Raw genomic sequence first — 19,917 nt, 5'->3', positions numbered from 1 at the left:
ATTAGGGTTAAGGACTTCTAGATGATATTGCAGTAAGGACTTAGGTGTTTTTTAGGGGTGTAGGTCTTTCTTATTCTTAAATTGACTTTACCGGTAATTGCCTTCTGGTGTTGTTGAAATATATGTTTATTTCCAATTTAATGTCAAAACATATTTTCATATTTTTCATATGAATATTTTCTAATTGAGCTCATTTACATTACATGATGAAAACGTTTGGGCTGTTGACAAAATCTGGGCTGCTAGTTTCTAATCACGGGCTGAAGTTGGGCTTGCATAAGGATGGGCTGACACATATGGGCTCGCAGTTGGTTCGGGATTAGGGCTTCTGGAGTTTGTTGGTATAAAAGAATGTTGCAGCTCATTTGGAAAATAGAGATTGACTACGTTTTCTGTCTCACAACTCTGGTTCACCTCTTCGTCTTCCCAATCGTTCTGTTAAAGAGAGTTTTTAGGGTTCTTTGTTTGATTGATGAGATTTCAGTAGTAATCTGTATCATTTTTTTTTGTTTATTCTTTGCATCATCTTGGTGTAAAGATCTTTTGTTTTCGCTGTTAACATTATGTGGGTAATAAACAGAATTGGTTTGGGTGAATGTTGTGTGAGTACCATAAAATTTGACAGGTGTTTATGTCCAAATGATGTTGTATGCTATTATACATGATTTACATTATATTGTATCACTCTGATCACTTTCTTAATATTGGTAGCTTCCTATTTACATTATATTATGTCCAAATAATGTTGTATGCTATTTCTATATTGTTTGACTTGGTGTGTTAGCATGTTGTTCATTTTGGAGCCGAGGGTCTCTCTGGAAGCAGCCTCTCTATCCCTAGGGATAGAGGCAAGGTCTGTCTATCCCTAGGGATAGAGGCAAGGTCTGTCTCTATCCCTAGGGTATGGTGGTGGTTGTTAAAAGATTACATGACTTCTATAAGCCCGATTGAGAAAGCAGTCAATATACATATTTTGAGTATTATTTAAATGTTATTTACAAATAACATTTATTACATTACACAAGAAGATAAAGAATAATCAAAGATTGTGCAAAGGCAGCCAACTTATTTAGAGATATGAGCAAAAACAAAAGTTATGTCGCAGGGAGATTTACATGAAACAAACATTATAAACCAAACCTCAGGATGACTTCAACCCTAAAACCGAACCCGAAACCTATCTACAAAAAACAACTTTTCGATCAAACCCGCAAGCTTTTTTATCCGCATACATCAGTAAACTCCATTTTCTATGCCCCCGGGTAATGGGCGGTTTGCTCTAGAAAAACCGGATATTTAGATCCGGAGTATGTTCCCTTTTGGCATTTCTGAAGATGTTGGAAGTGAGGAAAAGCTCAAAAAAATCTCCTCCTGAAATTGCGAGTGGTGGCTTGATACGAGCGCATTAGCAAACCGACACCAATCCCGATACCAAGACACATCCCGAGGCCGATCCCAACACCAACTCTTACACCAGCATTGAACCAGGTGAGTTGACCATCTTCATCATAGTACATTTCATCTGAATAATAGCTTGGTCCGACTTTGACTCCTGATTCATACTCATAGCCTTCTTCCCCTGTATGCTGAATTAAAAATATTAAAAAAAGGATAAATAACACTTTCCGTTAGTCAAAGGAATATTTGTTTAATGATTAACAAAGGCACCAAAGAAATGAAAAGGTTACAGTAGCAACTAGAAATTGGTTTATGCTCCTACTGTCACGAAAAAAAGTGCAATTATTTCCCTTTTTGGGTTTATTCTCATAATGCAAATGACAGCCACAAAATTTGGAATGAAAATGTTAAGTGGTCAAAAAAAAAAAAAGTCAATGATATGGTCTCAATCCAACAGGAAAATCAAGCGACAATAGCCACTTTTACTAAATATAATATCAAAATAGCCACCGGAATTTTTAAAAAATAAACATTATCAACCGAAATTAAAAAAAAAACAATATCAATGGAACTTAAAAAACACTAACAACCGGAATTAAAAAAAAAAAGGAACACTATCAATTTGATCAAAGTTGTTTATCAACATAGTCTTCAACTTCTTTTGCTTTAAAATTATCAATTTGATAGTTGTCCTCATCAGTCACAAAGGTGTTAAAGGATATCAAAGTTGACTCGTTTATATGGACTAAGAATAGAGCAAAAAGCTAAACTCACTTGATTGGATCGAGTGGTTAAATTTGATTATCTAAACTTTCCCAATTTGTAATATGGTGGAAGGATATCACCGGGGTGTTTCATGCATTCCAGCCCCAGGCTAAATTGACTAATTGGTTTCGACATATAATTCAAAATTTTTGCTGTTAAAAAAATCAATTTGATTGTTAAAAACCTTCCAATGGCATGGAAGACACGAATCACAACTAGACATGTGGATAACATTGGGCAAAGAACTTGGCAAGATTTGAACTAATTGGCGCAGAAGAAGGTATTGTGCCGATTAGACTAACTGCCCAATAGCTTTTGACACATGAATATTAAACACACCGTTGCGCAAAATATCAAGACTTTTGCACCATATGCTAAAATATCAAGACTTTTGCACCATATGCTAATGTCTCATTATCGTATTAGCCTCATGTATCTATTGCCACATAAATCGCCACACTATGCATAATAAAATCATAATTGTGAGACACGCTGCCTATGTTGATTGAATGTAATCAGTTACCCGTAATGGTCATACCATTTTTTAAAAGAGATGTCAATGACTATTTGGGTAAACTAAGTTTGGTTATTTGGGTAAACTCAATCAATCAATCGTACCCAGTATAATCCCACCCATAGCCAAGTTATTGGTAGGGTCTGGGGAGGGTGGATGTAGGCAAGCCTTACCTCTATCCCGGAGGATAGAGAGACTGCTTCCAGTGAGACCCCAGCTCCAAATTCATATCCATACCAAAGAGTCAAATAAAACATGTATAGACATATAACCACATAAAAGTAATGAAGATATTCTTACTAAGCTACCAAACACGAGAAATAGTGAAGACATATAATAGGAACAGATAACACATGAAATAGACACACATGCAAGTTATAGTATTCAAAGACCACTGGAAAGAAAAAACTACAATCCTATATCTATAAAACTAATAGAAAAACGTAACCTCTTCCTAAAAGTCCTTAACCTTAATCCTACGTTTCCATGAACTCTTATCCTCAACCATGTCTTCGGAAAGGTGCAAGTCTAAAAAATCCTGCCTGATTCGCTCCTCCCAAGTCAATTTCGGTCTGCCTTTACTCCTCTTCCCCTCAACTTTGAGAGTTTCCACAGTTCAAACACATATTTCCTCGTTGTATGTTCTATTGCAGGGGTGTATAGATGTACAACTTTCTTATACGCAAAACCGGTAAAGTAGTGTTCAGGTATCTCCTACATCGAGTTTGAATACTCTCATATCTCATCTATAGCAGTCTCAATAGGCAATCCCAAACACTCCCTAATATCACAATTCACTAGCTTTAAATTTTTAACTAACATAACAATAACAAGTTCACAAACAACAAAATTACCAGCAATTTCCGCTGCCGCACAACCCCATTCTCCCTCACCACTTCCTTACCAACCTCTTCATCCTCCGGTATCGCATCAAGCGTCCCCTGCCTAAGCCCTCGTCTCCGTGGACTAACTTGAATCGTTTTCGTCAATATCACTGGCACCGAAGAGCAACAACCAGCAATATAAACCTCAATCGACGTTGAAAACCCCCCGAATTTCGACAAATTCGCAGCGTAAAAGTCCATACTCCAACCAGTTTTCGATCCAACACCACTATTACCATTATCCAAACCCCCATTGCTCCAAATCGGTTCGATTCGCTCAACCGATCCACACAAAACCATCTCTCGATCATCTAACTCGTCAATTACCTCAAATTCAATCGCACCAGAAACCCTAACATTATCCGTACTAACATACGTCACTTCTGACGACTCTGTATCCACACGGTCTCTACGTAATGTTACTAACGCAGTGTTGGATGACGGAACCCTAACGCCGTTAATTTCAAGTGAAACGCCGATTTCACGGCGGAGGTTTCGCAGCGTTAGGTTTTCCGGCACGGTGGTAACGGTGCACGGTGTGATTCTGACGTAGAATAAACGGATTTCGAGGCAGCACGACGTCGTTTGATGGTGAGGATTTGTTGAACCGTTTGTGAGTCTGTAATTGAATGGGTTGTGTACGGATATTGATAGATTATTATTATTGTTGTTGTTGTTAAACTCTTGATCCATTGAATTTGAAATTGGTGGTTTAAACAATGAATATTATGGTGACATTTGAGAAAATGAGTGTTTTAGGGTTTGTGAAATTTGGGGGTGAAGAAGACCTGAAATGAAACTAGGGTTAATTGAAGAAGATTGAATTGGGATTTCTGAAGATGGAGAATCAGGAGAAACTGTTGGATGTACACGTGGCGGAAATACACGCGACACGTGTGTGAGGTGTACAGGTCAGCAACAAAATAAGTTAAAAAAGTGTGTATTAGAGAGGTACCTACTCATTTACAGTCAAGGGCATGGTGGGAGAGGGTGGTCGACCTCTCGAAGAGTATGTGGTGTTTGTATAGAATTTTTTGGGTATATACGTTTTTGACCCCCTGATTTTATAAAAAAATTTGATATATACATTTTCGACCCCCGGTCAGAAATCTCAAGCTTCGCCACTGTTTACAGTGATGGTATTTATACTACGAAAAGAAAATTTTCAGCGTTTGAGAGATAACTATGGGGAAAATTTGTTCATTGATTTTACCAACCGGGTGTTGCAAGGGCGTCAAAATATATACAAATTGAAATTTATACCTTCGAATAAAAACGTTTTATATTTGACCCAGCTAATTTCCAAACAAAATCATATCTAATACTAATGATATGCAAGGGGGTAGTAATAATGCACATTCTCATGGGTTGTTGTATCCACATACTAGAAGCACCTATATACAAGATTTTTTCACATTAACATAGAACACATGAGGGTTAATAGTAATATATCTACCAAGAACAACTCCAAAACCAAAAGAAGACCTTTTCTTTTACAAAGGGTGGCTGCAAGTCTTTCAAAAGTAAGCTCTCAATCATTGATTTCAGTGGAGACTGGATGCGAGTTCGATTGCAACCTCATAATGTCTTCCTCTTTCGCTTTCCATTTTTCTTGCAACTTTTGCATCTCCACTTTTAATCGATCCATCTCTTTCTCGATTACATGCTTTTCATAATTGCACTTTTCAAGCTCTTTAAGAGTATCCTCACGCTGGCCTGCTTTGGATTTAGAATAAAGCAACTCATTTAAACGACCTCGAATTGCTTCCACATCAAACCCATGAGTCTCCAAGTCGACTGCAACTTCCAAACCGTTGTTGATTATGTCAACCGGATCATTCGGTTTTAAGTCTGAAAGCCTCTGAACCAGATTCCAATACGTCACCATGTGAGCAATGGCTAAACCCTCACGACAAAGCTCGTTCGTCTTCTTCAATGGCGAAAAGTGTGGCTTTTGAGGCGGTGTTGGGTGTAACACGAGAGATTCGATGGTGGTCCAGATTGGACACAGCTTGATAAACGGCCAATCTTGTTGGTAGTCGCTGGTGGTTCTGTCAGTGGTGACGACATTGGTTTGATTTCGTGATTTATCACTTCCTAAGTACACCAATAAATAAGAACCAATATTATCTAAGTGAAGAAGAAATATGAGATATGAAAGCATGTTATGTTGGTGGAAATAATTGAAATAGCTTACTCTTTATAACTGAAAGGCGACGCATCCGTTCATACCACACGGATAGAGGTTGGTGCTCATCAAGATCGGTAGTGATTCCATGTCCATCTAGAAAAATATCACCGTTTACTTAAATATTTAAACTTGATACTATCCGAATTCAGATTCGATATAGACATTTTTAGTTATGCTTGAAAACGGTTTGTATTTTAATAATGTACCCAATTAATTGTAGTTGATGGTAGGGGTGCTAAAACGGGTCGTATTCGCGGGTTAGTGGGTTCAACCCGACCCGAACCCGAAAATTTTAGACAAACCCAAACATGACCCAAACCCGAAAACCGTGTCATGTATATGAACCCGAACACCACCCGAATATTCGCGGGTTGACCCGAACACGACCCGTTCAACCCGAATTTTTATATTTATTTAATTTTATTTTTTTTGCAAATTAAGATATTAAATTAACAATTTACTAAAAAACACAAATGTATATAATACAATTACATTTTAACTATAAAATCTTATGTTAATTTCTCTTTTAAGTTATAATTATAGCATAAAATACACACCTTATTTATAAATGATATAAAACATATTGTAAAAAAATACAATATAAACGGGTAACGGGTTAAACAGGTCAACCCGCCAACCCGACCGGGTAGCCACGAACCCGACCCGTTTAGCTAAACGGGTTGACGGGTTCAACCTGAAACTGGCCCGAGTCTGTTTAGACTAAACCCAAAGCCCGCGAATTTCATGTTAGGTTCGTGCCGTGTAGAAACAGCCAAGGACATTGGTCCCAGACCAGAGTTGACCCAGTAGAATCGATAATTAACTCCAAAATTATTTGTTACAAAATAAAAATCTAAATCGGTACCTTCTAGTACACCAGTTGGTTTTTTAACCACTAACTTTCGTGGTCTTCTCGTTCTTTTCTGACAACTATTGCCATCATCTGCCCCACTTGTTTTTTGCAAAGCAAGCACAAAAACTTTTGTGTTTTTCTTGCTACCTATAACATGAAAACCCCCAAAAAAATATTAGATTATGTTCATCCCCAATTTCATGTAAAGGAACAATTTCAATAATGTAGATGGGGGCAAGAGTTCCAATTTTGTACAAGAGTTATATCTTTTTCTACGGGTAAAGTGAAATTTAATTTAGCTAAAATAGAAAAAAATCAAACGAGGGAAAAGTTGCCCAAGGTGTCTTCTTAATCCATATAACCTCCTAAACGACTTTAATAGAAAGATTAGATCATTGCTGAATTATATAATAATTGGTGATCATATTTGACCTGACACATCAGTTGTATTTAAGAAAAAAGACAGGGTGTTTCATGTCAACCAAACCCAATCAACCCGATTAGGGATGGCAATGGGCCAGGTTCGGGCTGGGTATTGGTAATCCCATACCCGGTTGTAAAATTGTGCCTCATACCTGGCCCAATCGTGCATTTGTCGGGTAATTAGTAATTACCCATCGGGTATCGGGCATACCCGTAAATTTTTTAAAAGATACCGATTGAGATTTCCAAATACATTTATTTTTTACTATTATGGTTATTGTATAATTTTTATTTATATAACTATTATAAATTAAAATATACATCACACATATAAGTTTTATCATAAATAATAATAACATTATAATTTTTTTATATTTCACAATACACATAATATAGATAATATTATCATATACATATTCCAAAAGATTTTTTTTTTAATTTTCACATAATAAACCTACTAAAATAAGTCATTAATAGATAAGGGTTGAGGAAAAATATAAATATATAAATATAAAATTTCTGGTATATGATCGGGTATATAGTTCAGGTAAACGGGTATGTGGGTTCAGGTAATCAGGCCGGGTATCACCTAATCACATACCCACAAAATTTTTTTTAAACTAATCCCATACCCGGCCCATATGTTTCGGTTTCGGGTAATACCCATCGAGCTCGGGTATTTTTGCCATCCCTAGACCCGAGCACATTTAGACCAATGGGCCAACCAGGCCACTATTGTCCATGCTGTCATCTCTAAACTGATCTTAAGTTTCCCGCACCTTCTGAAGATCGGAACCTTTTCCCACGTGAATTGTCTTCTACCGAATTCACAACTCTTTTGTTCCTGCTACGAGTAACTGAACCATCCAAAGCAGAATTACTTTCCTGCAAATGTTAAAGAGGTAAATCAGCAAATCTCAAATCGGTTAAAGTAAAATTATAAGTTATTTTAAGACCTTATGGAAACAGAAATGCAAACAAACCACCGAACTAGGGGTGTAAACAAGCCAAGCCCAGAGGCTCGAGAGCTACTCGTGATCGGCTCGGTTAAAAGCGCGAACGAGTCGAGCCTTAACGAGCCCGAGCCCGAGATCGAGCCTGAAATAGAGCTCGTTTAGTTATCGAGCCCGAGCTCGAGCTTGAAATACAAAGCTCGTTTAGGCTCGCAAGCCCAAACGAGCCTAAACAAAAATTTAGTTTTTTATATATATAATATAATAATGATGATGATAACATTGCCGAGCTCGAGCTGAGCTTTGACTCGCTTAATCGTTGTTGAAACGACCTCGAGCCGAGCTTTTAGCTCATTTGAGATTGTTCTCGAAATAGCCCGAGCCGAGTCGAGCCGAGTCGAGCCGAGCTCGAGCTTTGGGTTTTACTCGTGAGCTGAGCTCGAGCTCGGAGAAGTAGGCTCGAACTGAGCCGAGCTCGAGCTCGAGCTTCATAAAAACATAACGAGCCGAACTCGAGCCTAGTCGGGCTCGGGCTCGGCTCGTTTACACCCCTACACCGAACTAGCCTACTAGGTGTCGAGATTATATCTTTACAAAAATGACGGTTTGTTAGTAACAAAAAGTTAATCACATCACGTGTTCCTTTTCCAAGTATGAATTAGTTACTCACTGTTCAAAGTGCTACACAACTACTTACTGTGACGATTATTTTGTGTTCCACGTGAGGTGAATCTTGATGAATATCATCAGATCCGACACATGAGACGTCTTTAACCGACTTCACGATTCTTTTATTCATGCTACGAGTAACTGAACGATTCACAACAGAATTACTTTCCTGCAGATGCTAATAGGTAAATCAGTAAACCTCAAATCGCTAGTAGTACTGATCGGGACTGAAGAGAACATGTTAACTCACAGATCTTTTTGGTGAAGGACTCTTAATTTTAGCAGAAAGTGCGGTGCCAACAGTTACATTGTCCACGTCACTTGTTAGAGCCCCTTTACACGATGTAGTGAAGCCTGAATGAGCATCATCTGATGTACTGTACAAATATAATACAAACCGTTACTATCTTGTCACTGGCATATTAAAATATAATAATCGTAAGTAAAACATAATTTCATAACATAAATTGGTTTTGTTTACCAGCACCCAAAGTGGGAATTATATATACAAATAAACACATAACATGTGCAGTAACCACGTCTCATCACATAGACAAAATGCTTCAGAGTTTCAAAGATAAGTACGAACAAAGTTTCGGGTTCTAATACAGTCCAAGCAGCCGAAGCAGTAGTGTGGATTTCTGGTTCCGATAAGGTTTCACCAACCAAAGCAATAGCAGCGCCGGGTTCTGGTTCCAATAAGGTTGGAGCAGTCAAAACAGTCGCAGTTACGGTTTCTTGTTCCAACGAAGTCTGAGCAGCCAGGGCAGCAGTGTCAAGATCTGGTTCCGATACGGTTTGACCCACCAAAGCAGTAGTGCTAGTTTGTGGTTCCGCTAAGGTATGAGCAGTCAAAACAGTAGCACTTACAGTTTCTTGTTCCACTGAAGTCAGAGCAGTCGTGTCGAGATCTGGTTCCGATAAGGCTTGGCCAACTAAAGCAGTAGTGGTCCCCGTTTCTGGTTCCAGTAACGTATGGGCAGCCGAAGTAGCAGTAGAGATGGGTTCGGGTTCCAATAAGGTTTTAGTAACAGAAGCAATAGTGGGGTCAGGTTTCACTGAATCACCAGCTTTACGTTTATATGAGAATGCATGAATAATCTTTTGATAAAATCCCCATGACAGATTCTTTTCCCTAATGGGGCGTTGGCCAAACGAATTTTCCGATACAAATTTTTGGACGTTCTCAGATGCCGCCAACCTTTCCAGATAAATACGAAGGTCGCCTGTAATACCACATTAAGATTATAACTGGCTTGTACATAATTAAGTACACGTGGCAAAATGGCCAGAGGTCAGGTAACGACGTAACATGTAAAACCGGGTTCCAAGCTAAACGAGTGCTCTTTCATACAGGTTAAAATAATCGGGTCGATTCGAGTCAAACAACTTACGTAAGGAATTGTCTTCTGTATGCCAGTGACAATAAGGGTAAGGAAAGATTGCTGTATGTGGCTGAAAAGGGGAAAACGTAAAGTTAAGTAGTTAACGGAGATCGTAACTTTAACTATGAAGAACCGAAACAGAAATAAAATAAAATGAATCATTACAAAAAGGCACTAACGGGATTAAGTAGAGCCCTGTGTGACTTAGTGTCGACTAAAAGTGTATTTGATTCATCGTACTCTCCTATTTCCCATGGAAGATCGGGACCTTTCTTTTCCCATAACTTTCTAATTTCCTTTAAAAGTAATTTTTTGCTATTATTCTCAACCGTAAAAAAACCAGTGTCAGTACAGTGTGAGAGATCCTGCAAGAAAACATGATCAATATTAACGGAATACAACATTGAATTCGTAGATGAACTATACTAAATTATATAAATCGGCTTACCCAACAGAAAAGCAATTTGTGTTGATTTTCTCTCATAAGATAGTCAACAGTGCGTTCTGTATTGAATCTGTATGAAGTTCATAAAAACTTATAAGCACAACAAATCTAACTACTATAATAAAAGAAACCAAATTTTGGACACGTGTCATTCATTGAAGGTATCATCAAATCTATATTTATCTTATATTAACTTAATAAATAATAAATTAATATTAAATCTTATCATACTTTAATAAAATATTATCCTCAAATCTAAATTGTTAATTTAATATATTTTTAAAACAAGATACGACGTTTTTAGTATTTAATATACAAAATTACATTTATTTAGGATATAATTTTTTTATTATTTGGTAGATTTTTCAACCCGACTATACACGGGTTTTTTAAAGATACGACGTTTTTAGTATTTAATATACAAAATTATTTATTTAATCTGTGTAATACACATGGTTTTTAAAGATATAACTCTTTTTTAGATCTATTCAACACGTGTAATATACGGGGGTTTTAAGAATATATTTTTTTATTATTTGGTAGATTTATTCAACCTGATTATACACGGGTTTTTTAAAGATACGACGTTTTTAGTATTTAGTATACAAAATTACATTTGTTTAATCTGTGTAATACACATGGTTTTTAAAGATATAACTTTTTCATTATTTGATATATAAAATTACATTTATTTAACCCGTACAATATACAGGGTTCATAAAGATATAACTTTTAATTATTTAACATATAAAATTACATTTATTCAACCCGTGTAATACACGGGGTTCTAACCTAGTTATATTAATACACAAAAGTATAAAAAAGCATACATATAGGGTTAGTGGCATGACTTATTCACTTAAAAGTTAGAACCAAATAGAAAACCGGAAAAAAATCAAATATTAATAAGCTGAATACCTGAAAACTGATGTCCAAATACCAACATTGAATCTCTGAAAACAAAATTGTAAGAACTCATCACAATAAGGTCTCTTAAACACTGCAAATTGCAAAAGCAAACGACACTCAAAATCGTCACACACGTTTGACATAAGACACAACCCAAATCATCATGGTACGAATAATGAATCTATACCTGCTTTTGACCCAAGCATTGTGTCTTCTCTAAAGCCTTCACGTGGGGCCATTCTAACATCAACGAGCAACCCACCGATATCAAGAACAATAAGTTTCTTTCGAGAACGAGAAGGACCGGCTCCTGGTTGAGTGGAACAAATGATGTTACGGTAAAAATTCCACGATTCGTTATCATGTGTAATCGGTTGTTGACCAAATGGGTTTTGCTCTACAAACGTTTGGACGTTATCAGACGCTGCCAGCCTTTCCAGATAATTACGAAGATCGCCATTGGGTCCTAAATCGTTATCTTGGGTGTCAAGGTAACTGTAGGTATAGGGGAAGATTGCGGTATATGGCTGAAAAGGAAAACAAGAAATGTAAAGTAAACTAACATCTTTAATCATGACTAAAAATCTAAAATATATAAATGAAAAAGAAGAATGAAAAACAAAAGACGGCTTACAGGATTACGTAGTGCCTTGTACGGAGAATCATCCAAAAGCAGTGTATTTGATTCATCATACGCTCCTCTATCCCACGGAAGATTTGGATCTTGTTTTTCCCATAACTTTTTAAGTTCCTTTAATAGCAACGGTTTGCCGGAGTTCTCAATAGTATTGAAACCGGTGTCTGTGCAGTGAGATTGATCCTGCACAAAAGCCAAACTTCATTAAACTACTTAACCCGTGATTGACGTTATAATAAACGGATAATAAAATCCAAGTGGCAAGTTTTTTGTAATACGAAATACGCAAAATAATAATTAGTGCACGGCTTTACCCAACAGAAAAGCAATTGACGTTGAGTGTCCCTCATGAGGAAGTCAAGAACTCGGTTTATATTCTTTCTGGAGAAAGTTTATATATATAACAACACCGAATGAGTTGCATGAGGATACGAAATAAAACAAAGCAAGTGATTAAATCAACGAATCAAAAGGTTAATTTTTCTGCTACGGGTCGAAACAGGGCGGGTCATTTTTTTACAAGTTTTTGAACTTTTTCAACTAATTAAATGTGTCAAACACAATTACTTGTATAATATCAATACACTTTGGGAAACTTTCGACCAGGACTCGTTTCATCGAATTTTTTAAAAATCCCCATTTGACCCATACCAGATAAAACACAACCCAAATTGACCGATTCTCGACAAACTCAAAAGACAATAAAGTAGTAAAAGATCACCTTGTTCTTGATGTCCAAACTCCTACACTAAACCTCTGAAAGCAAAATTCCAAAAACTCATCACAAAATGGTCTCTTAAACACTACAACATAAAAACAATAGTCAAATTAGCAAAAGGTGTTCAAGAATCTCTAATGATCACTCTTAAAACCACTTTTTAACCTGCTTTTTGAGCTATTCTTGTGTCTGGTTTGTGGGCTTCATCTGGGGGGTCTGCTACAATATCAACAAGCAGCCCATTTACATCAAGAACAAGAAGCTTTTTTCTAAAATGAGATTGAGCATCATCCCCACTAGAAGACCCCAAAATCATGTTATCTTCATTCTTGTTGAGTAACATTTGTTGATCATTTGCATGTGAAATCTTTCTCCGTTTAGCAGGAGAAGAGTACACATACTCCATTGCCTGCAAATCATCCAAATTTCAACATTGGTCATTCAAATTATTCAATAGTGTGTGCATATGAGAATGAATTACCGGAAAATAGACCTTCAAGTAGCGTTTCAGTATAAAAATGGGGAAGATGATGACCCACCGCCGTCGTTGAATTACCCTAACCGCACGGATTTATTTACCTTTTTTTTTATCTTTACTAAAAAAAATTTTATCTTTACTAAATTACCAAATTTAATAAGCATTTTTATTTTCGTAAATTTTCATAGAAATTAGGGTGAAGTCTTCGGGACGGGGGTTTGGGTCATCGGGTTGGACGGGAATGTCGCGAATGGCTTGGGCCGATGTTGAAGACAAAGAGATGATTGTTACGGTTTAAGGAAAATGGATTTGGGGTTCATAGGGTTTGTTTTTTTGTGCCCCTTGCAATTTGGGTTTAATAGGTTTAATATGGATAAAAAAGATGAGATGACATTCCTTTGATTATGGGTTGCTTTGGGTTCAATTAGTTGTCACTCACATCCTTAGGTCGGACAAAGTGTCTTTAGAGAAAGAGCTTAAAGAATAAACAAACTGAAATTCTCGGATGGAAAGGGTGGTGTTCTCGCACACCTTCTTCCCGCACCCTCACATACCTTCTTCACCATTTGAAAATAGAGCCTGAGCCTTCCTGACCTTTTTCATCTCCGTCCCCACAATTTGTTGACACTAGGGGGTGTTTGGGTTACCTTTTCTCCTTCTCCTTCTCGGAAGGACTTTTCAAAATAAAAAAGTCACAAATTATAACTTCTTCTTTTCTCCTTTTTGAAGACAAAAAAAGCTTCAAAAGAACTTATTTCCATAGTGTTTGGGATTTTTTACTCCTCTTGACTTCTAGATAGTGTTTGGATTGAAAAGTCGTTCTCAAAAGTCTTTTTAGCTCTATAAAAGAACTTTTAAAAAGGAAACTCAAACACTCAATGATGATTATGTAGAATATACTATATCCACCCTCGTAAGTACTTACTTTATTATTTCGTTTTGCTTGATTTTTTGAAGTATAGCATTTTAGTTGATGAGTTGGCCATTTTGATGTATACTAATATTAACATAAAATTACTTTTTTAGATTTTCTTTAATCATTACTATTATTGTTTTATTATTACTTTTATAATAATTATTTATTTATTTTGATATTAATAAAATAATCTACTTATTAATTAATATCAACCAGGTGAGACATGCACGTTGCGACATGTTAAACTGTAAAAAATCCTCAAGACTTTATAAACTAAAAATAAAACCTTTATGTAAACCCATATTGCACAATGCGGCGAGGGAACCACGAAAAAATACGACGTTGAATATGTATACAGCAAAATATTAAGGTTGAAATATTTTAAAAAATAAACACATCGCAACACCAAAATTGAGATTTCTTAAAACTACATATTTCAAAGGTTGTAAAAAAGAAAATAAAACAACATAAAACATGAAACCTTGAAACAACCTTGATATGCACAACTCCATTTTGAACAAAATCAACACTAAAATTGTAGAAAAATGAGCATGTCGCAATAATATACTCTTAATTTCACAAAGCATCATATTTTGAAGTTAAAAGAGAAAAACAAAAAAAAAAATTGCTACCATATATCAAGTGATGGTTAAACAAAAGAACAAAGAAAAACAAATAGGGCATGTGAAAAACTATTGACAGTATATAAGACTCCGTACATTAAAATGTTGTACAATTTGCATACAAGGGCGGACCCATATGGTCAGGTCGGGGTCTATGGACCCCAATCTTTTTTTAGAAAATAGTAGAACCGGTATGTTAAAATTTTTCAAGAACCCCATAAAATAAATTGATTGGAGCCCATAGTATTAAAAGCAAAGACAGTGTTTTGGTAAATGCCCTTGTTTCCAACAAATGGGTCCGAAGTTCAAGTCTTACATGTCTTATTTTTTTAGTTTACTTTTTTATCAAAATTAAATTAGTGTTTTAAAACAGCACAACCACTCATTGACCCTCTAATTTTCTTCTTTAAAATGATAAATTGAATGTCAATTTTATTTAACACTTAATTACCAAATAAAACTTACAACATATATTGTAGTGGTTTCATGTCCACTAAATGCTTTTACATTATTTTCTAGCCCCGACCCGACTACGATGACCGACCCGAAAATTTTAATGTTTGGTTGTGAAAAATCCTTACTCAAAAAATGAACCCCAACGAAGAAAAAAATCCTGGGTACGCCTCTGTTTACATAACAATTTGTAAGCTAAACTTGTGAGACTCATCGACATTCCAAATTAAGGTTACATGAGAAAAACCAATTAACTGATAATATCGAAAAAGAATAACTGATCCAAACTAATAACCAATGATTTGGTATTTACTTATTTAAACCTCGCAAATCACAATTTGGTTTCGGTTCCAAAACTACACTGAATCACACCAAATTCACATATTTGTTATTGGATTTATCGGTGGTACATATATGAAATAATTGTGTTGGTTTATACATTTGGTTATGAAACTTTTGTTTGTGAACTTTAAAGAATGAACATTCCGCTTGGTTAAAGGACAACTAGTTTTTATAGGTATTGTAGGTTGAAACTCTGATCATTTATCTATACTAGTAGGGAAACCCGCACGATGCGGCGGCGACAACAGGTTATAACGCGATACTCGTTTTCTTGTTAGTTTACTAATCCTCCCGTGATTTCCTTGATTGATGCCATTAGAGAGTAAAGATTAGAACTTAATATTGAATTTTTAAAAACCGGTTCAAATCGGCAGCTAGTACCGGTTAAACCGTCCGGTAGAATAGGTTATACTGCCCAATACACCCGGTTAAACCGTTTAAGAGCCCAATCCAGTACGGTATAAAAACCGGATTTTAAAACATTGATTAAATACGAATGATATGGAATGAGAAGAATTCTATAAACGTGGAAACAAAATATGTTATTATGAATAATCCTAAACCGGTCAAAGATTGGAATCATGTTATCAAAGTCATACCTGGTAACCTTGCCAAGATAACCCTTGTTTTTTTACCAGCAATAAAGAGCTTCCTTAAACAACTGAACATACAAAATACCAGCCCAGCAAAGTGTTGGCCGTATATAAGCACAAGGGATCTGCCTCATACAAGACCACCAAAATAGCACCCTAGTAAATCACGTAAAAACAGAATACCTTGAATCATAATAAACTTTTACACACACCATTTACCAAGCCAGACTTAAAAATACATAATCAACAGAGGGGTATTCGTATACCCCATCCCTGAGAGAACCATCCATTATTTGTTTGAATGCACCCGTAGAGAATGAATGAAGCACTTGGAGCGGCATTTAGTCGACCAGATTGCATCCAGTCTTGTCTCGATAGTCCACCAAAGTTAACCTCGAACCCACTGAAATCCTCATGCCTTGATTCCAACCGCTCAATTAGCCCCACGGAAATTTGCATGATACAAAACCTGACCCATATAATATGTATGTGGACATTTTGGACCAGACTACTTACTTTGGAAGGCGTGATCATATTCCACATGCTCGGTAGATGACGACTCTCTCCACTTTGAAGCTGAAAGTAATACTTTAAATAAATATTTTTCTCGAAGTTTCCCTGTGATTTGAAACAAAGCATCTTGAACATAGGTAAGCCCCCAATTACATAGAAATGAATAAACAGACAAACAAAATCAAATTGCTGAATGCAACCAATATTAGCATTAACAATTAATAATATATAAAGAGGTACCTGCACAACTTTATCACTTGGCATACCATAATTTGCCATTAAACTCTTAGAATTACATGAAACTACGAATCAAAGTGAAATGAATTTAGCTGAGTATCATATATATTGCTATGAATAATATAAAGAACTGTGAAAGATGGAAACTAACACAAGCCTCTTTAAACTGGAATGAGTTCTGAGAGCTTTAATCGCCTGCATTCACCACAACCATAAAACAATAATATTAAAAACATTACACTTTACAGTAATTAAAGATGGTAAAATCTGCAAGTTGGGTAACAGTTGTGATGTGTCATGCCGGTTTGACCCAGAACATTTGTCCAAATATATTTTTTATACGTTATAGTGGTAACGCGCGCGCGTTGCGGCGGGGGCCCGAACTACCTGAAATGAAAAAAAGATGCCAGAAAGTGGAAACCGTCTATTTAAAATACACGAGGCAACAAAAGGGATCATGTTTTTAATGGTCTACACAATTATCAACACCACCACATGTAACTTGAGATTTTGCCAATGAATCCAGACAGAATCGAACCGACCGCACCCATTAACGAATAAGACCGTTCAGGTGCATTCTTTTTGCCAATGAATCCAGACAGGTTGACCCATATATTTGTATAAACTTTAAAATGTATTTATGATATATAATAACGTAAATAAGTTGAGAAATTTACACTAAAATTTAATAGATAAATTAGAGATGAGCATTAGCTTCTATAGTTTATAATTGTAATTTTAGATTATTAATATGCAAGATGATAAAATAATACAAAATTTCAGGTTAAAAGTTTCGCATTTATGTCAGCCCAAGAAATTCGTATCGTGTTCAGGTTCATGTGTCAAGCAAAGTTTTCAGGTCTGTGTCATATACTCATATTCAGGTTTAAGCCGGGTTCAACCTCGCGGACACGACCCACTTAACAATCCTACACTGGCCTCGTTCATTTAAAAAAAAAATATTTATTAAGTTGTACGCACAAAATTACACTTAACCGTTTGTCGTGTCACCTTTTTAGGCGCATTTCTAATATGGACCCATTGACCCATTTGTGAAAAACTTAACCCACATCGACCCCTTTATTCCTAAACCGGTTGAAAGTGCCACCTCTAATAGAAACACATCAACACAATACAAAATAAAATGTAACCCAAAGAGTTATGGCATCCTTTGACTACGTTATATTAAACAAAAGCTTGCCTCGTATGTGAATTACTCAAGCATAAAATAGAGGAATCTTCTGTATCAGTATCAAAAAGTTGGGAAAAGCCATCACAAGCTCTCTTTTAGGCATTTCATCGAACATGTTATATGCATGTAAAGCAACTTGTTCAAACTGATTTAGAAAACATCAAAACACCCCTTACAACATGTAAGATTTGTTTAACGTTTCAAACTACCAAACCTAAACAACCAATATTACCAAAAGTCGGCATCAACTAAAAATCCGGCAAAACAATTTCACAGAAATAGAGAAATTCGAACCTGATAACATATAGGTGAAGTTTCAAATGGCTCATCCTCAATGACATTTGCCGACTATGGTTAACCCATTAACCTTTTTCATAATTCAAGTATTCAACTACTATTAAAAATATCATCTGAGCCCCACATAAACGCTAAATGTGAAAATGTTTGCACATACTAAACAGATGCACTTCAACATACCTTTTCAAATCATATTGTTCATCCATTATTACAATCACCTCATCTTTAAGGGCAACCAAAGTCTACAAACAATTAACAACAAAAAAATATTAAGATCCTTACAATCTTAGTAATGAAGCAATACTAAAACTTGATTAAGAATTTCTTTTGATAAAACAGGTTATTTTTTTCTTGGCCTGGTGTGGTTTTTATTAGGAATATAAGGTTTAATCCTGCAAAATTAAGAAATCCATAGTTAGGGATTCGGAATAATTGCAAGAAATCTAAGAATTGAACCTTCAAAAAAAGATCCAATATAGCAGGACCAAGCCTTAAAACCCTAAAATAGAGAGAAAACGTACCATTATGATGATCGCAGTGATGAAGAAATAGCAAACCACCAGCTTATGATCAGGTTTATTGTTAGTAGAATCAAACGACACTTGTACCTTGCTTTATCATGACTTGAAACGCAAGCACCCATCAGATACGGCTGGTCTTCCCACTCGTGAGATATGAACAGAGTGGAAGATTGAAGGATCTGTGTTGCAATCAATTACCAAGTATAAAGAATCCATCGCGTGTCTGATTTCCAAGGCCAACTTCTTAATAGGTGGATTGAAGGAGAAACTCTGTCACCTCTTCCTGCTTTATGATCGATCGGCTCGGCTGGGCTGGTTCAATCCAAATTTTTCTTCTTCTCAATTGTTTTGTGACTCCCCGACCGTCATACTCCAACCCCAATAGCTATCGTCCACCATCTTCACCTTAAGCCTTAAGAGCGACTGCAGGTCATAACAAAGGATGACAAACTATGTTTATTTTAATTAGTGATTAAGGTTGAGTGCATAAAGTTTTACTTCTCTCTGAACCCTAGCCGCCGGAAGTGCTCGACGACGGTGGGCTCGTCGGAATAGTGTGCGAGGGGGTCTCGGTGAATCGCCTTGAGTCTCCCTTTCATCCTATTTGGTCCAGTCCCGAATCCATTCGCCTTCTGGGGTAGGTTCCCTGTCTTCTCCTGTTTTGGTGGGTCGTTTTGGCGGTTTTTCTTGGTCTTTTCTTCTTCAGGCGGCTTTGTCGTTCTTGGTTTCCGGCATGGAAGGATCTGCGGTGACGAAGTTTTTTGTCTCTAACCTCCCAGAGGGTTGTACCCCTTGGGAGCTTTCTAGTTTCATGCATAGATTCGGGGAGGTGCACCATAGTTTCGTTGCAAAAAAAAGAGACAAGCTGGGTAACAGGTTCGGTTTCGTTTCCTTTCTATCCGTTCGTGACTGGAAAGAGTTGGAGAAGTCGTTGCATGGGGTGAACATGGGAGGTTCCAAACTTATTGTTAACATCGCTCGGTTTGCGGTTGAGAACAGTCGGGTGGT

At 36.5% G+C, this 19,917-nt stretch overlaps 2 protein-coding genes and 1 long non-coding RNA gene across 14 annotated transcripts; all 3 read right to left on the bottom strand.

Moving 5' to 3' along the window:
• Nucleotides 1-1,036: 1,036 nt before the first annotated feature.
• Nucleotides 1,037-4,500, bottom strand: LOC110916306 (uncharacterized protein At1g01500). Its single transcript, XM_022161049.2, has 2 exons — nucleotides 3,532-4,500; nucleotides 1,037-1,586 (listed from the first exon to the last, which is right to left on the bottom strand). Exons 1-2 carry the CDS (start codon nucleotides 4,252-4,254, stop codon nucleotides 1,356-1,358), a joined length of 954 nt encoding a protein of 317 aa, XP_022016741.1. The 5' UTR covers nucleotides 4,255-4,500; the 3' UTR covers nucleotides 1,037-1,355.
• Nucleotides 4,501-4,892: 392 nt separating this feature from the next.
• On the bottom strand, nucleotides 4,893-13,600 carry LOC110916461. Of its 6 annotated transcripts, none has more exons than XM_022161189.2 (17): nucleotides 13,226-13,600; nucleotides 12,910-13,153; nucleotides 12,748-12,829; nucleotides 12,341-12,407; nucleotides 12,024-12,209; nucleotides 11,577-11,916; nucleotides 11,399-11,480; nucleotides 10,484-10,550; nucleotides 10,215-10,400; nucleotides 10,045-10,105; nucleotides 9,132-9,876; nucleotides 8,901-9,027; nucleotides 8,679-8,828; nucleotides 7,808-7,913; nucleotides 6,618-6,752; nucleotides 5,759-5,845; nucleotides 4,893-5,658 (listed from the first exon to the last, which is right to left on the bottom strand). In XM_022161189.2, exons 2-17 carry the CDS (start codon nucleotides 13,148-13,150, stop codon nucleotides 5,093-5,095), a joined length of 3,228 nt encoding a protein of 1,075 aa, XP_022016881.1. In that variant the 5' UTR covers nucleotides 13,151-13,153; nucleotides 13,226-13,600; the 3' UTR covers nucleotides 4,893-5,092. The 6 variants fall into 6 exon arrangements, with proteins under 6 accessions (XP_022016881.1, XP_022016882.1, XP_022016883.1 ...); XM_022161190.2 differs by having other exon boundaries at nucleotides 13,238-13,600; XM_022161191.2 differs by having other exon boundaries at nucleotides 8,679-8,819; nucleotides 13,226-13,599.
• Nucleotides 13,601-16,288: 2,688 nt separating this feature from the next.
• On the bottom strand, nucleotides 16,289-19,383 carry LOC110915889. 7 transcript variants are annotated; one of them, XR_004882983.1, is made up of 4 exons: nucleotides 17,051-19,383; nucleotides 16,903-16,964; nucleotides 16,666-16,767; nucleotides 16,289-16,567 (listed from the first exon to the last, which is right to left on the bottom strand). It is a non-coding gene; the product is annotated as an uncharacterized LOC110915889 (long non-coding RNA). The 7 variants fall into 7 exon arrangements; XR_004882985.1 differs by having other exon boundaries at nucleotides 16,666-16,964; nucleotides 17,051-18,458; nucleotides 18,569-19,383; XR_004882981.1 differs by having other exon boundaries at nucleotides 16,666-16,964; nucleotides 17,051-18,780; nucleotides 18,910-19,383.
• Between the last annotated feature and the right edge of the window lie 534 nt (nucleotides 19,384-19,917).

The sequence above is a fragment of the Helianthus annuus genome, chromosome 16, assembly GCF_002127325.2.
Source record: "Helianthus annuus cultivar XRQ/B chromosome 16, HanXRQr2.0-SUNRISE, whole genome shotgun sequence".
NCBI classification, from domain to species: Eukaryota; Viridiplantae; Streptophyta; class Magnoliopsida; order Asterales; family Asteraceae; genus Helianthus; species Helianthus annuus.
The sequence above is the reverse complement of the archived record's forward strand: the minus strand, read 5'-3'. Positions and strand labels throughout refer to the sequence as shown.